Source organism: Hemibagrus wyckioides, linkage group LG24, assembly GCF_019097595.1.
Source record: "Hemibagrus wyckioides isolate EC202008001 linkage group LG24, SWU_Hwy_1.0, whole genome shotgun sequence".
Lineage (NCBI taxonomy): Eukaryota > Metazoa > Chordata > Actinopteri > Siluriformes > Bagridae > Hemibagrus > Hemibagrus wyckioides.
In genome coordinates this window covers 10718407-10736300 of record NC_080733.1, presented here as the reverse complement: position 1 = coordinate 10736300, position 17894 = coordinate 10718407, and the positions used below count along the sequence as shown (strand labels likewise).

Here is a 17894-nt window from a genome sequence, read left to right as displayed (position 1 = left end):
CAGAAGTACAGGCAGTGAACTGTAAAGAGGGTAATGGGTTCGATCCCAGCTGATAAGAGCCGAGTTCTCCCACTGTGCCCTTGAGCAAGGTGACTAATGCAAAGCTAAAAAGTGTTCGAAATCGCAATTACACATGGCAGCTTGTTGTTTCAATAGAGCTGCATAAAGACCGGCTGGGTTGCTCAAGCGTTATGGAATAGAAATGCAATCAGAAAGCTGAATTGGAATTGATCTTTAATGTAAACAGCATGGTGTAGGGCTCTAAAATACATAACCAACAATTGAAGGAATAAAAAAATAAAACAGGGAGAGGATTTATCATTTAACTTAAATTAACATGATCAAATTTATTTCAGGTTCCTAAAAAAAAAAAAATGGACACAAATGAAACAGAATACTTACTACTTGGCTGCACAAATATCACTAAAGTTTACACCATGTTACAAAAACAGAAGCTCAATATATTGCTTTGGAATGTTACAGCAGTCTACCACAAGTCCGGTGGGTATAAATTAGAAGCGAGCGTTGGACTTTGTATTTGTATAGAATTTTCAGGTTACAGTCCCACAGGCTGGCGAGACCACGGAGGGAAGGTGAGACTCAGATCAGGGCTAAAATGAGACAGGAGTTAACAGTCTATCGTTTATGAAGCAGGGTTCGCTGATGGCGATGGACTCTGACTCTTAGCTACTGCCACTTACACTGCCTTTTCTGTGCTGTTAGCTGCCGCCTGTGTGAGTCAGATGTCTGCTGCAGGAAGTGCTAAAAGCCAAAGTCCCCAGGCTCTGCACACACTCAGCAGCGGGGCTCTCACCTCAAACAGGATGGATGGAAATAAAAACGGAAAGGACAAGCATTATGACAGTGTGAGAGCCAGAGTTAAACCAGGTTCAAGGCGCGCGTGTGTGTAGTTACTGTAAAGTTAGCCGAAATTTTTATGAGATGTTGGTTCTGGACCTGAGGATCCAACCATATGGGACGTGTCAGACACCTGAAAAGCAAGCTGTGAGTTGGATAAACTCACTGGGAAATTATGCAATAATAATAATAAAAAAAAAATTAAGCAAAAGAAAGAAATAAAAATCGATCCTTTTGTTTTTCCTAAAAGTTTTTCTTTTCTTCCAGTCTGCACGTAAAAAAAAGAACTTGGTCCAGTGGAGGGATTTAGTTGCAGTCATAGACAAAGTCATAATTACTGGGTTCTTTCGGGATAGGGGGCGGGGCCTCTGGAATCTGGATGTTCTCCAGGTCCAGGAGGCGGAGCTTCATCTCCATGTTCAGAAGTGTGTCTAGGTCAGAGCGAGTGAATTCACTGGTCATCTCTTTCCCCAAAAGAGCGTTCAACCCATCTGTCCACACGCAGTACTGCAACACAAACACACACTGGATATTAATCTACAGTCAAGAACAATAACTACAATGGTACAATCCTTAGAATTAATATACTTCACTTCTTGTAGCAACTTCTTGTGTTAGGTTCACAGATTTTCTTCTAAAAACGGTATTCATTACAAACATTTTGCATCTCCTTTTAAGCCTGTGATATAAATAACCCATGTTATTACTTTACCAGATGTACTGTATTACTGTCTTTTTCAAAACTCTCGATAAGCTCACGGCAAAATCTCTTTTCAAACTAGTCTGCTGTGTGTAGTGGACTGTTATTATGGCAGACAAATTGTATAATAGACATTTATTTTCCATTTCTCTATTTTGGGGGGTGCAAACATTTGCACTTAACCATGTTTACTGTGTAAATGTGCAGGTTTGATCAATATAAAGAAATGATCATATATAATAGGAACTGGTAAATGAGTAGCATTTAAAGCGTAATGATTTGAACTCTGCTATTATAAAACACTAAGCTTTGCAAATGGCCACTGAAAACTGTGAAGCTTTTAAAAGGGACAGCAGATAAAACAGTGATTTATTTCCATCCCGTAGCACTGATTACCTCATGCCTGTCAGGCGCAATGAAGTTTAAATACTCATCAGACTCGTAGAGGATAGAAAAGGCCAGCTCCAGTACTTCCTAAGAATGAGAAAGAAACAGGAGGAGAAAAAAAAGAGAATCAGTTGATGTTTCTGAGCCGTTTACACGTCTCCTCCGCATATACTACAGCAGATGGCTTATCCTGTCACAGTGTGAGTGTGCATGCCTCAACTTCTGCTGGGAACCAGTGAACAGCAAGCACAGGGAGTGTTTCAGTGCTTTAGTGTAACGAGATGCTCCTCAGCTCCTGACAGATTGCACAAGACAAATGTTTTTCGGGATCGCAGTCAGGGAAACCTGCTACCGCCAGGCAAGCGTTTCAGAATACAAAACTGTTCTCACGTCAGACAATTTGTGTCACAAATCCTTCCTTCAATGGGTTCAGCGGTTGCAGGATTTTAAATTGCTTGAGGTGGGATTTGAATTGATTTTCGATGTTTTCCGTTTCTCACAGAGGCTGAATGTTAAATGGCTTAAAAGTGTGTGTGTTCAGATATTAATAGAAGGAAAAGGACTAAACATGGGTGAAAAAGTTCCTAAAAACGAATAAATTAATGAAACGACTGAAAATGATATCAGTATTTTCTTTTCTGAAAGTAAATATTCTGCATGAACATATCTGTTCGGTCCGTTTCAGTAACGCTCTTGCATTGCACGATGCACCATATTACACCCCCGTGTCATGCGTTTTATTTGAATAACAGCACAGTCTGTTGTGTGTTATTCCTTACTAAATACCCACTCATGGCTTGGCGTCTGTATGAAGTTTGATAGGAACTCTCTAGCATGCGGACTTATTGTGCACAGGAACTGGCACGGACCGGACTGTTTTGTTGTTCCGAATGAGTGATACTATCTGGGTTGTGTTTGGGTTTGGTCTCGGTCTCAATGAGAAGATGCAGTAGTGCACCATGGTGCTCTCTTTGCCCCTCAGCCATTCATCCTGCTGCATTCTCAGCGATAAAATCCATAAACAAATTTGACAGAGCGGCACAATGCGGCTTTGTTTTTCATGCTAAATTTGTCTTTTATGAGTCAGCCTGCAGGACTCAGGGGAAAGCCTGAGGCAGCTGAATTCACCTGAGTACCCAGAGTTCTCTCCATTTTAAAGGAAAAATAACACAGTTTGTGAGGTCTAATATTAGAAAGCTAGGTGGACTTGGGGGCTCATTGATATACTGAAAGCTTTACATTGAAGAAGCTGGGGTCCATTCATTCACTCTACAGTAACTGGTTTGTCCTGGTCAGAGTGATCTGAGGTCTATCCTGGAGACACACTCAGGATGGGACCATCAGCATGCACGTGTGTCCACACAAAGATACACACCCAGGTGTAATTTAGTTAAGCCAGTCTAGCAACCCTGGGAGAAACCCTGAAAACCCAGAAAGCCAAAGCTCTGGGTCAAATTAAGGACCCTGAATCTGTGAGCTGTTGATACTCCAATAAATTATTGAGAAGTCACAAATGATGAATGTCACACACTGAACAATGGTTAATTAAACCAAGCTTACTCCAGAAATCACCTTGTTCTGCTTCAGGGCTCCCTTCTCCTTCATGTGTGGACAGTCCTTACCGGTGACAACAGCTTTAATATCCGCCACGGGCACTGTCGAGAAGGAAGAGGAGCAGTGAGCTATGGTCCAGGCTTCTGGAGTAATTGTCAGCGGTAATGTGGTCAGCTGTACTTACGTTTGTCCTGTAGAGAATCGTGAGGCACCTCTCCCTGAGGACTCTCCTCCAGGTCTCCATAGTGGAGTACTTTATGATTGGGTGACAATCGACAATACCAGAACTTATCTAAGAGAGAGAGAGAGAGGGAGAGAGAGAGAGGGAGAGAAAGAGAGAGAGAGAGAATTTCAAATTCTCAGAGAAATTCAGCTTATATTATCTAATGTTCCCTATGTTATGAATAATATTTTATTATCCCCATGAATGTAATATTTTAATGAATCATGATGACAGACAGCAGCCCTTGATGTGTAGTTTTTAAACACTCAGCTTGGAAGCAATAGCAAATTTGCAAAAAAAATAAATATGATTTAACAAATTAGGAAAACAGATGTTATAAAAAGATAGTTTCTATTGTACAATGTACTAAATTATTTATTTATTTTTGCTAAAACACTGCAATCATGAAAATCCCAACCAGACACAAACTGCATGATTGTGTTTGTAATGGTCAATTATTGATCATTTTGGACATGCCCATAACTTTTATATGTCTGCAATATTTAAAAAGAAATAAACAAATATTGACACTGAAATTGATGAAGTAATTATTTGTTTTGCTCACTGTTACAGAGAGACACAAGTTTCCCATGATATTATTGTTTTTTTCAGGATATCAGTACCATGGTTTCCTGTCATCGAGCTCTGCTGTGAGGACCAGGCCATTTAAAAAAATAAAAAAAAAAATAAAAAAATTTGTAAATAAACTTTGACCTGTAGTATACATGTCCATGTCCAGACGAGACTTCAGGAGGTGCTATTGGCCTGCTGACTAACTAAATCTTTAACTGGCACATGAAGGCTCTCCAACCCCTGGCTGGCACTTCCTGCACTGGACAGAAGGTTGGCACAAAGTGACAGTGCTGCTTACACATAGGCTGACGGCTGGCACTTACTCCGGTGCCTCTTTCCAAAGCCTAATTGCTGAGAATAGCATCCTGGCAATGTTGCAAAGAGTGGAGAGTCTGGGATCTGCCGTGCCGTGCAGAATTGTGCACAGTGGCACTTTGCAGCCCGCTCAAGCTCTCACATGGTACGAGACGGGGACAGGATTGAATACAAACAGACTGCTCATTACTCTCTTTCTCTATAACATCACCCGCCTAACAAACATACCCACCCGGCTGAAGCTTATTTATCTATAGACACAAGCCGAGTGGCTGTGAGGAGCCAGACGGAGGAATTGTCAACCATCTGTGTGTGCATACAAGATGTCAGAAGAAATCAAGCGTGCTGATCATTTTCAAGGTGTAAACAAATAAAACAAGGCTTTACAACTGAGGCTTCCTATGTAGGGACCCTTGGCTACAGTTTGAGAGATTTCCCTGCCAACTCTTAGACACTCAGATAAAAGACAAGAGTGCGAGCTAGCAAAGTCATTTACATTTAAGAGCAGCTTGATGAATATTTGATGGGCAGATGTGGTTTGAGTGGAGCTCTTCAAGTAAAAATGTTGGCAGAGGGATTTTAAGGACAAAAAAGAGAATGAACAGGGGAGTCCGAATTAGAAGGGGAGACTTCTTTAAGCACAGTTGGGTGGAGACACATTTTGAGTGTCCAGTTTTCAAATTTGTATCATATTTTTTTAACAATATCACAATCACAAAGCAGCTTTACAGAAATTCATACGCCGATTGAGATCACTAATGAGCAAATCTGAGGCAACAGTGGCAAGGAAAACCTTAAGAGGAAGCAGACCTATTAAATATAATAACACACCCATGCATGTCCAAGAGATTTGTATATGATCTTCTATTCAACATCCATTAAACACAAAGACATGAGGAAAGAACAGACGGCGAAAATAAAGTAATGTGTGGGTGCACATGCCATGAAATTACTCAGATGAAGTCAACACGGAAGCCACAAACATTTCCAATCAAATATACAGAAACAGAAAGTAACGCAGTCTCAGATCCAGTGCTAATGTTCCAGCTTTTAAAACCGAACCCTAGTTGGACAGGGCAAGTATAATATAGGGATCTGGGGCAAAGTAATTATCATCAGGCTCTCTTTCTCGTTTTCCATCATGTCTAAATCGGTCTGATTAATATTTCCAGACTGAATGTCTAGAGCGGTTGAAAAGATGCCATCTTTTATTTACTAAAATGACCTGTAAAACATAATGTCAATTTCTATGTGAATAATGAAAGATTTTTCATAGGTGCTGCTTTTAGTAGAGAAAGATTGGTAACACTTGATTTAAAGGTTATCTACACAGTGCCTTTATAATGCATGCAAAAGCATTTTAGAAATATTTTTCAGAATAGGAGAATTCATGAAAGGCTTAGGTCAAAACACCATGATCATTATGATATTGAAGGTTTTAAGCAACTGTCTTTACATGTAAGGGAGAACAACAACCATCAACAGTATCTATTTTTAGGAGCATGTAAAAAATTATCATGGGGCTCTCAATACAGGTTTTCTTACTTATAAATCCCAGAATTTACTGCCCTTAAAGCAAACTGTTGATCAAATGTACATTTATAACACTCTTATGATGCAGTGAGTTCACCTTCTACAACTTCGTCAAAGTGTCATGAATGTGCTGTTAGTAATAACAAGCTAATAACTGTAATAAATGTTACACCTTTTTTGCGTTCCTAGCTCAGACTACTTACATATTAAAGAAATGTAATGTAATTGATTTCAGCCTGAGCAGCTATGAGCCTGTAGACAAGCAGATAGATTAGGGAAAATCCAGTTAGCACAGAAGAAATCCAGTTAGACACTTCCAGCTTCGTCATTTATACAGAAATCTCTTAAATCAATCACAATCATTACAGATTAATTAAACAAAATGTATGCCATCTGAATCAGTCCTACAACTGGAGCAGAAATGTAAGACTTTCATGGTTTATGGTGTACCACATGAGGCGTTATTAACACTAACAGCACCCGAGGAGGCAAAAAGATCCTGAGGATTATCTAGATATTTATCTGAATTCTGCAGGGAGGAATGTTGTGTTGCATGGAGATATGTTTAATGCGGCTAAATGATCCTGCACTGCCACATAACAGTGAGCAAAAGTAACTGTTCTATTTATAAGCGGAAGATTAAAATATGGCTCTCTTTATACAGAATTTTGTGGTATAATGTATTAAACCTGATACTGGACCTAGTGCGAGCTCTAGAGATCAGAGTGAAGGTCAGAGTAAAGATCAGATTGAAGTAAAAGGGCTAAAACTGACAGACAACAAGTAGAAAAGTGTGAAATGGAGAACGAGAGAACAGAAACAAGGTGTCTACTCTCAGAGTGATCTATTCATGTAGTGTGAACAATGTTAAATTATCCAGGCTAACTGATAAAGCCACCCTCTGCTCAAGCAGACAGCCCCAATCATGTGAAAGCCTGTGTGAAAGCCAGTATTAACTGCTCTCCACTCCACACTGTAAAAGCTTTAACACTACTCTTAAAACCAGAGCTGGCTGTTATCATTTATTCTCGTATTGCTTACTCTGACAGCTGCAACAATTCTATTCGACACCAACAGCAACCACTTATTGAATATATAGCCATCTATTTAGTTCTACCAGTCGTCTTAGGGAATTATTTTTCAGGACTTTTTCAAGACAAACTCATGACAGCCGTCACTCACAGGAGGTCATCTTAAAATGACTCACGCCTATCAGCATAGCTACAGTTAATATCATCATCATTAAGCTACAAACCTCAAAACTCCTCATTGGCTGATTAAAACAGACACACATGCCTTGCTTTACTTAAAACCCAGCAGCTATGAGCACAGCTTTAGTAATAATAATGTTCAGGTTCACATTTTCCATCCTCAGTGTATGATACACCATATCACTGTATCTTGTACCGACCGTGTCTTTAATTTGATGAACAATTTGAATACATTTATGTGTATAGCAGCTTCACAGACATCTGGATACAGATATCTAGATTATATTTCATCTTAACAGCAAATAGTGTTCATTCATTTCTTAATCATCACTTTATTTACTTGAAATTTCATCTGTTCATCCTCTTTAGCATTTTTGTTCTTAAAATGCTTCTCCATGTCTTTCCCCCAGTATTCTACTGGCTTCTGTTTACACATGAGACTCAAGATGCGCACTACACTAGTTCAATCGTCCCAGGATTTCAATTCAGGCTTGTGCTCATGTTTAACCCCCAGAATTTTCCAGATATTTTCTCCATTATCTGGGTATTTTCCGTGACTGGAAAACTAGTGTGTAAATTTCCAGATTGATTACGTTTTCAAAACTTAAATACAAGATGCACAGTTTTCTGTAATTGGCCAGTGGATTTCCCGTTAACTCCATGATCAGTCGGAAGCTTGGTGGTCAGCTAGACCTCCTTTAGAAGCAGAAGAATTAAATTAAAGCAATTTCATTGTGTTAAATTAAGTTACCCAATTCCTGTATTACTGCAATCAATTCCTGTGCTTCTGGTCAATGGCTGGGAAAGACTTGTGGAAAAATTACCACCTGATAAGATGTACATGTAGAGCATATATCAAAGTGTGTGTGTGTGTGTTAGAGCTTTACCCTGTCTCCTGCGGCTGCTGATCTTCCTGAAGCAGGTGCCTTCACACAAGCGGTTAAGACGCTGCTGTTTGATCAACTCCATGATTTCAGGCTGGATCTTCTCCCTCAGCTCCCTGTATAACATGCACACACACACACACACACATTCAATAAACAGCAATGTATATCAAAAAAGGCAAGAGACACAGCCAAACTTTGCCATCTGCATTTCTGAAAGAAATCTTTCAATATGCAGATCTAAAGGTGAGAGCTGCATAAAGCGCACTCATTCATTCTCTTCATGTTCCCCTGAAGGAGGTGTGCATTCTGCCTGGCATGCATAAAGCAGCTATTAAACTAAATTATGCATGGCTTGGAGGAGAGTGGTAGTGCGTTTGCGTTGGAGAATAGGAGAAGGTTGCTGACACTCCAGTAGCATCACTCTTTGTCTACTTTCAAATTGTGCTCTTTAGCTACACTGACTTGAGGACCTGTCGAAAATTAGTTCTCCGATTAGTCGAAAGGAGAATTTATAGACAAAAGTGTTAGCAAAGTTGAGATATAGTCTGCTGAAATATACCGCTGTAAACTGAAACTTATCTATGGTTAGGGAATGATTAACACAAACTGTGCATGAGCTATAGTCTCGCTGCACCTACGAGGCGGAGCAAAAACGTAAGACTGATCTAATAAAGGCACCAATATGTTTATAGAATTTAAAAATGAACATCAATGAATACAGCTAAGAGGCAGGTGCACCCACAAATATAATTTAGTTCTATAAAGTATTAAAAAAAATGTTATTCAAACAGAACTGAAAAGTTTCATTAGATTTAAAGAGCAGAATTGTAAGAGTTTAAATGGTGCATGAAGTCCTGCCGGCATGTTCTCTGAAACCGAACGCTGCAGCACAAATGACGTGCCGTCAGCTACAAAAAATCTTTAATTGAGCGTCCTCTTAGTCTAATGAGATCTAGACTGCCCTACAACACAATGTGCCATTTGTGTGGAAATGTCCTTTTAATGTGTGCTTGCAAGCTATGGCGGACCAGACAAAATGAAACATTAAAAAATAAATAAATAAATAAAAAAAATAAACACGTAAATAAAGAAATGTTTTTGCTTTTTGTTAACATACTTTGTTCATTTTTTTTTATATTCATATGGTTTTGTAATTTCCTACTAAATATAAAAATACAGTCTAAAACTTGTTTACTTTTTTTTAATTCCCTTTAAATCATTAAATTTGGATTTTTATTTATTTACTTACTTATTTATGTACTATTTTATTTATTCATTCATTTTTATTTCTGTATTTCTTCTGCTTGTGCAATAAATAGATGGTGTGTGCTCATATTCAGACACCACAACCCAGGCCAGGCATCTTTACTGAATTATTAAATTGTTATAATTTTTCTTCAACCCAAAATCCTAGTAGGTGCTACGAACATGGCTGCATCAAGTATGTATGTGAGTACACTATATGAGAATGCAACATGTAAATGGTGTGTCCATGCACGTGTGACTCACAGAATGGGCCGAGACTGGAAGTCCTCCTGGTTCATTCTCTCTGACTGTCTGATCTTGAGGATTTCAGTGTAGCTCAGGTTCTGCAGGCGGGTCTTAAACTGGTCCAGAGAGTTAGGCTTGTTCGTCAGAGCACGAGTGATCTGTTCCCTCACCACCTGCATCACCTACAACACACACACAGATTAATTCCAGATATTGACTCAGATAGACACTTAGTTCTTTCCAATGATTAATTAGACATTACCAGTGCAGTGATTAAGTAGAAGCAGTGATCATCACAATCATTAAGACAAATAAACTAAAACGTCAGAGGATATGACTTCATTTTAAGTGAAGATAAATTGAGTAGAGACTGGGGTTTCAATTTCTTTCTAGATAATGTGATCAAGCATGGGAACAAAATAATCATTCCAATGACAGTACAGCCACCTTGGCTTAAAATTCATAAAATAAAATGCTCTGAATGCATCAAAAGTTGAAAGGGAAAGCCAGATGTATGTGCACAGGGACTTTTACTCTTGTTAATATCACTTACAAATCTTTTTCTGTTGTTCTTAAGAGAATGATTAAATTTCATATTTAGCTACCCATCATTTGTATTACTGCTATTAAAGTCATTTGTAATATTACTGCTACAATTATCAGACACAATACTGGTCCATCTATCACAGAAATCGCAGCACTGTATGAGCATACATAATGCCTGGCCTTTACTTTCAGGCTGTTACTGCTACATTTCGATAAATCATAGCGCCGAGCCGAGAGAGTGGGCCGGTGAACACAGCGTGTCCCGACTGGCTGAACAGCTGCTCTGGATTCGAGTCCAGCTGCTGTTTCCATGCACTGCAGCTTAAGCAGCACTGGGATTAGATGAGTTTTTAATTAGTGATAAAAAGAGCACTGTGTAAGGGTTTCCTCCCAAATCACTGCCCTGATCTGTCTGTGCTTTGAAAGAGGCTGAGTAACTGTTAAATGGAGATAAATCACAGAAGGTTTGATGAAAGTTTCTCAAATGCGGTTTTAAAGGATTAAAGGAATACTTCAGTGCTGTTCGACGAAATAGCAGTCTAGCACATCGGTAGAGCATGTGCAATTAATGCACACACGAGACAACATGTTGCTCTGTACTGAGAAAAGGGCAGAAATTTACTTTAGTCACTTATAATGAAAGTCTAAGGGCAGTTGCTGAGACTTCAATAAATATTGTATTGGAAACACATTTTCATAAAAGACATTCAGAAATTCTTTAATGATAAATGAGACTATAATTCTTCCTTTCAAATACTGGCAAACTTTTAAGGGGAGGGATTTGTGTGTGTGTGTGTGTGGGGGGGGGGGTATATAGAAAGCAACCAAAATTGCTTTTTAATGTCTTGCTCTAGTGTACACAATTACAGTTCTTCTCAAAGATTTGTCTCATCCCCTGATGTTTTATGTCACACAGTGTTTTGAACATGTAACATTTAATCATTTATCACTGTCAATTCATCATCTGCCCTTAGACCTACATTAGAAGTAAGGTAGTTTCCTGCTGGTTTCACAGTAAAGGAAAATGGATCACAGTTATTGTCCATAGTACTCACACATATACTACAGACACGGTGAATAAAGATTATTTAGAAAATAACGTGTATTCCTTTAAATGTGTATGTTCTTTAAAGTCTGTACAGAAGTATACTGGATTCAGCAGTAGGCTTCTTAAGAAATGGAAGTGTGATTTCCTGTGGAGAGACAGAGAGGTGGAGGAGGACAGGACCGTTATTGCTGAAAGGGTGGGTGGTGGTATTTATGAATTAAAAAAAAAGAAAGAAAGAAAGAAAGAAAGAAAACGGTTTTATTAGGTGAGCTGTACTGAGAATCTTTGCTTCACTACAACTGCTGCAGTGTTCATCTACCAAGAATCCTTTCCTGCTCTTTGTCGACTCGGTCCAGCATTGATATGTAGGGAACACATTCACCCACAGTGTGTCAGCTCCCAGATAATGCAGAGCGACATGAAGGGGGAGGAGAGGATGCATCTTCACTTGTGCAAAAAAAAAAAAAGTGCTCGCTAGAGACAAAAGCTGTGTTTCTTTAATTCATGAAATCATTTCTTGATATTTTTACAGTCCACCGTAATGGCACTCAGTATCAAATTCACTTCCTAGATCACACTGCCTTTCCCAAACCTTAAACTAATCACTGTATCCCTTTCTTATAGACATAGATTTATATTTTAATGATGATTATGAGACATATTTATGATAGTGCAAGCCTACCAACAGAAACTTACATAACAAACTCAAACTGGGGATTTATATCATGCTGTTAAAAGCCTCAGTGTAAAGAAGTGGAGCCCAAAACATACTGCTAGATTATCTAGACAAACATTCGTTCTTATCAGAGAAACAAAAACTGCTTAAAACCCAGTCAAGAAATCTATATTTTTCTGGATGAGGTTTAAATGGCTCATATGAAAATACACATGCAGGGCTTTAAGCATTTGCAGTTTTTCATAAGTATTTCTTTTTTCCCTCTAGCCTACTAGATGTGAATGTTTATAATTGTATTGTGGCAGTTGTATACTGTGTTTTTCTAAGCTTTGGTTTTTGGTGTCTGTTTTTATCTCTGTACAAGCCTTATTGTGGAGACTTGTTTATTGCAGCTAAATACAGTCACAATACTCTACATGCAGAAACCCAACAGTGCCCAGATTAATCCAATAACAGACTTGTAGTGATCAAATAATTCATTTGTTTATACTGATTAAAATGTATTGCTAAAAAAGATTAACCCACCTGGCTAATAGTTCGAATTACACTTGCTAGCAACCTAGGCTAATGGTTTACACAATACTTACCCTAACAGCCAAACATTAACAACTTACTACAATCAATCAGACAGCTCTTACCTGAGACATTAGTGCATTGTGTTCATGTAACTGGTTAGCTTAGCTAATGTTTCTAAATGAAGATGTACCAACGCATGTTGTGCAACAATATTATTTGCAATAGTATATTCTGCCATACTACTTTTTTATTCATTTGAAATTGCAGACACCATTATTATATTTCAAATGAGCGATTTAGTGAGTCATGCTCTTGCGCAAACCCAGATGGAAAAAAGAAAAATATATGTAAAATTCATGGTACATAGAATACAAAAGAAGCCAAGATGGTTTTAAAGGCTGCTGGGCTTTAAGGATGCTTTTAGTCCTTTTTTTTTGGTGCACAGATGCTTTTAAGTGTCAAGCCCGACAAACATTTATAGCTTCAAGTTGCAAGTTGTTTTTCATTTCAAGCTTATGAATACAACTGGAAAAAAAGAAAAATCCTCTCAGAAACCATGTCGGGTTAGCTCATGCTTGCTAGCTGGCTAATGTCTGTTAGCAAATCAGGTCACTTAGCTGACTGCCAACAGCAGTGAAGATTATGAGGATTAAAAGTTAGCTAGTTTGCTAATGATAACATAACTTGTGCCACCGTTTATGGTAAAGATTATAAACTGGAATTCTCGGTAATTTTCATGTTTCCTGGTTGACAACATCTGTGAAAAAAGGCAGTATGAACTTGCTACTTCCTGAAGACTTTCATATATGCAACCAAAGGCATGTCCGCATTCCCATATATGGTCTTAACGTCACATTACCACAGGCCCTTCTACTTGTCTAAAAAGGCAGGAGTTTTAGCTTTGTAGCTTTAGCAATCCAGTCAGATTTTTTCTGACAGCAGAATGCTTATTTGTTGGTAATCAAGGCCTGTAAGATTCATCACTCCTGTCTCTAATTTTATTTACAGCTTTGCCTGGTTATCCATCATACTTATAGACAAGGTTCTCCTCCCTTCGGTGAGGAACAAAACCATTTTCGTCATACAAAATAGATTTTCTCTACGCAATATAGTCAAAGCCTAAATTGGATGATTATTTACTATTTCTTACCGCAACGAGGGAGTGATTACAATGAACAATGATTTTTGTGCACTTGATTCAAACTGAACACTGCACATACACGGTCATCAAACACAGCTTCAGTTTGCTTACTTTCCACCTGACCGTGACATTGACCTCAGCCTAACATTCAATCCAGTCGAGTTGAACATTCACAGGATGCGTGTCTAGAAACACACAAAAGAATCAATCCAGTCAGTGGCGCGACACGTTTGCCAAGCGAGCTGGCACTACATGAATCATGAATGCATCCTAGTTTTCCATTCCTCTCCTCTTTTCATTGAGAAAAGTATTCACCTGGTGCGAATCTGAAAATACCGTAGGGTGGAAACGGGAACATTATCCGTTTTACTATTGACATGGTAATTGCATTATTATTATCCTAGCTTCTATTGTACTGCTTAATAACACTCCACATCAAAGCATGATGCACTATTGTGAAGCACAAACAGACGTGATTATTATAAAAAGAAAAAAAAAGGATGAACGATCAAGCGGCGACTACTTTAGGGAAAGCTCTTAATAAATCAGCAGATGTAGGGAATTGCCACATTTGACAGGTCCTTAGCAGTAAAACACTCCTGAACATGTTATTAGGAAAGAATAATGGGGTCGTGTGATGCTCACAGAAGTTGACAGCATGGTAACAGTATTTTATTCCTTTTATAACACAGCATATTGACAATAAATACATTATTTAATTAATTACAAGACGTCAGTTTTTTTTTAAAATCATTTTATTACATTTACTGTCAAGGTCTGCCAAGCAAGTTAGCTTATATTATTATTAAAAGCTATTATAAAGAGCTGTTCCCTCACCGGACTCTTTTGTTTCTTATGTTAGTAAAATCCCAGATCGCTGAACTCCGACACTGAAGACTCCTTCCATAAATGTTAAACACAAAAGCTTCACAAAATCTATACTCATACATTTTCCTTTTGTTAAATAACAGCACCAACACCATTATTAGTCTTAGCTGTTACTATAGAAACAATAATTAAATATTTTAGAATAAGCCCACTAATATAACTAAGAGCTGCTGTTAAAAAGATAAATAAATAAACCACCCCAACTAACACCTAACTAACATCCAAACAGTCTGATTCAACAGAATCTTTATAATGTATTTGCATTTGAAACAGTTGAGCATGTATGTTCTAAAAGTCTCCATAGGTGGGTTGAAAAGCCTGCTGTGTGTGCACTGTGCAGTGGCAGGCTATTAGTAGTGAGGGGAGCAGGTGAAGCAGAAAACACATTTGCCTGCTCAGCAGGCTTCCCTGCACATCTATGACCTCCCAAACTCTTACCACAACTCCACAGACTAACAGCAAAAAGTGCACATTTGACTACATAGTACAATAAATAGGGTAACCATGCTTTACATTACATTCTAGGATGATTTATGAAGACTATGGAGGGACTGGGAGCCAGGACTCTATCACGCACAGCTCACCTGCACTTAACTGGTTTTCAAGGCATGATAGTCTTTTACATTTTCCATTTCTTTCTCCATATCACCTTTTTCTATAAGAGTTACTATTGACTTAGATCCACCTAGAATGATCTGCATGGAGGAAGAAGGTGAAATCATTCAGACTTCCCATTAAGCCAGAATATTAAAAGGGATGATGTGATACTCTGTCTGGTTAAATTTGGGTTGCATATTTTCCAGCTTTTTTCTCTCTCTTATGTCTACACTATATGCCCAAAGGGTTGTGGACACCCGAATATCACACCTACTTGTGGTTCTTCCCCAAACTGTTTCTACAAAGCACACTTCAGTATAGGAAGCTTTGTAGCAATACAGTTTTCCTTCACCGATACAGTCCAGTATGTTCCAGCATGACGATATCTCCATCTTCATCTAGCTGGGTTTGTGCCAAAGGTTTGCAAAGGTTGGAATAGAAGTACTCAAGTGTCCTGCACTGAGCCCTGACCTCAACCCCACTGAACACTTTTAGATGAACTAGAACACTGACTGCACCCCCAGACCTCGGTGCCTGAAGTCACTAATGCTCTTGTGCATGAATTAACACAAATCCCTACAGTTATGGTCCAAAATCTAGTGGAAAGCCTTCCCAGAAGAGTGAAGGTTATTTTAACTGCATAGAAAAGATCAAATCTGGAATGCATTTTTTTTATTCTTCTTAAGTCAGACTTCTGCTTTAACTGACAAAGAGGTCAGAGTTCAACAAGTTGAACACAATACGCTGCCACATTAAAAATGCTGTCCACTCAAAAACCCAACAGAGCTACTTAAAATCATGATCTTCTGATCAGTTGTACCAGTTGGATCCCACTGACCTGTAAGCACCTTTATATTTTTCATACATAGCTGTGAAATCTTGGAGTGACCTCAAATACCAAAAACATACACACATTATTACAGATGAAAAAAGGAAAAAAAGCATGACCCTTGCCGTGGTTGTTTTGTTCCGACAACCCTGGTTATAAATTTCCCTGGGCTTTTTAGGAAAAGCTGCTGAGTGTTTAAGCAATGCAAAGTGCTCCAGCATTGTCACACACAAATGTGGATTTATGCAATGAGTCACTAACACAAGGCACCTGAAGGCCTCAGCATTGAGCTTAAAAATGCATTTCTGTCCCAGAGCTGAGTAATTCAACATCACTTATACCTCATATAGCCAAAGAAAAAAAAACACAAGCCGAGGCCACACATGCCTTCTGAATAAATATAGAAGCTTTATATCTATGGCCAAGGCTGTTTCATTGGCTCGAGGTCTGGCATGATGCTGAAGCGACAGCACTGATAGTGTGAGACACACACAGGGATGGAAATGCAACTTCACAAGCCTCAACACAGTGAGGAAAACACTAGTGTATAAATAGCCCAGAGGGGAGGGTAGTAAATAAAAAGGGAGGAAGGGAGGAAGGAAGGAAGGAGGGACTGGAGAAAGGAATGAAGGAAGGAAGGAAGGAAGGAAGGAAGGAAGGAAGGAAGGAAGGAAGGAAGGAAGAAAAAATAAATATTCGAAAGAAAGGAAAAGAAAACCAAAAGATGAAGTAAAAGAGAAATAAAGAGCATTACTGTGTAAGACCTGCTTTATCTCAGGCCTGTAGTATTATTTACATATAACATACATACAATTTACATAACTGCAATAATTTCGGTCTCTGATAAACTCATCAACATTATCAATCACATTCAGATGGTGATGGAGCAAATCCGCTGGCAGAAATCATGTACCAAATCCATGCATGTGCTGACAATCCATTCTGTAGAAATGCTGCTTTGTTTTTCTTTTCAGATTATCCACAGAAGCCAATTGACGGAATACTGAAACAGGCTGGATGTTCAGCTCAGCCAAAACAACAAGTAAATACAAAAGAGGATTAACGCTACATCAAGGAGCTATTTCTATACTGAAACTACCCCAAGGAAAAATATTAACAATAACAAATATGCTCTTATCTTAAACCCTGAAAATACTAATATATAACAGATGAGAGCTGCAACAACTCATACATGTTTAAAATAAAAAGCAGACAGATCAATGCACACTGAGTGGAAAGGGTTGAGAAAAGGAGGCACATAGCCACAAGTAATGAGTTCATTCATAATACCAGCGTGGTAAGGGTTAGAGGGTACAGATCAGAGCGATAGCCTGCTCTAGATTGAGGGATATTTAATCACAAGCTGAAATCTGCCTCTAACCCGATTACTCTGGCAACCTTTTACAAAGCCTGCAGCCGACCTGTACATGAGCCACAGCCTCAGCCTGTCCCATCTGTCCATGTCCAGGAGATGATACGAACATGCTTCCAACCCCGAGCCCTCTCATTCCCATTATTCTCTTTCAATCTTGTTCTCCAGCAGTCGCGTCTAATAGCAGCCAACCTTGAGTGCTGTATCTGTATCTGGCTTGAGTGAGTGTTATACTCACATGTCGGCGTCACCTCCATATTTGGGAGCCGGCTCCACGCTGGCACAGCTTGCAAGCAGTTGAACAGAGAAGCAAGCACTCTGGATGAGAAAGCCTGAGATCTCTGAGGTGCTTGTTGGATGGCACTGGGTGGGCGTGCTGCTGATGGAACCTCTGAGTTAGCTGGAGACAAGCGCATGCAGAAACCTGTTCATTCTTCTCCACAGCATCAGCTCTCTAAAGAGCGAGAGCATCACCCAGCAGCTTCGCTTATGTCCGTCCCAGCCTTTCAACCCAATTGGGCAGACGTGGCATGGATCAGACCAATGGCA

At 39.0% G+C, this 17894-nt stretch overlaps 1 protein-coding gene across 7 annotated transcripts in view; it reads right to left on the bottom strand.

Moving 5' to 3' along the window:
• Nucleotides 1–217: 217 nt before the first annotated feature.
• elmo1 (engulfment and cell motility 1 (ced-12 homolog, C. elegans)) overlaps nt 218–17894 on the bottom strand; it is an 85270-nt gene continuing 67593 nt past the window's right edge. For 4 of the 7 annotated variants that reach the window (XM_058377578.1, XM_058377582.1, XM_058377581.1 and 1 more), the window contains 6 exons: nt 9751–9914; nt 8242–8354; nt 3684–3791; nt 3506–3600; nt 1955–2032; nt 218–1365 (listed from right to left, as the gene is read on the bottom strand). In XM_058377578.1, the coding sequence (XP_058233561.1) occupies nt 1165–1365; nt 1955–2032; nt 3506–3600; nt 3684–3791; nt 8242–8354; nt 9751–9914 (759 nt within the window). In that variant the 3' untranslated portion in view covers nt 218–1164. The remainder of the gene's footprint in view (nt 1366–1954; nt 2033–3505; nt 3601–3683; nt 3792–8241; nt 8355–9750; nt 9915–17894) is intronic. The other 3 variants (XM_058377580.1, XM_058377583.1, XM_058377584.1) reach the window with 1 other exon arrangement.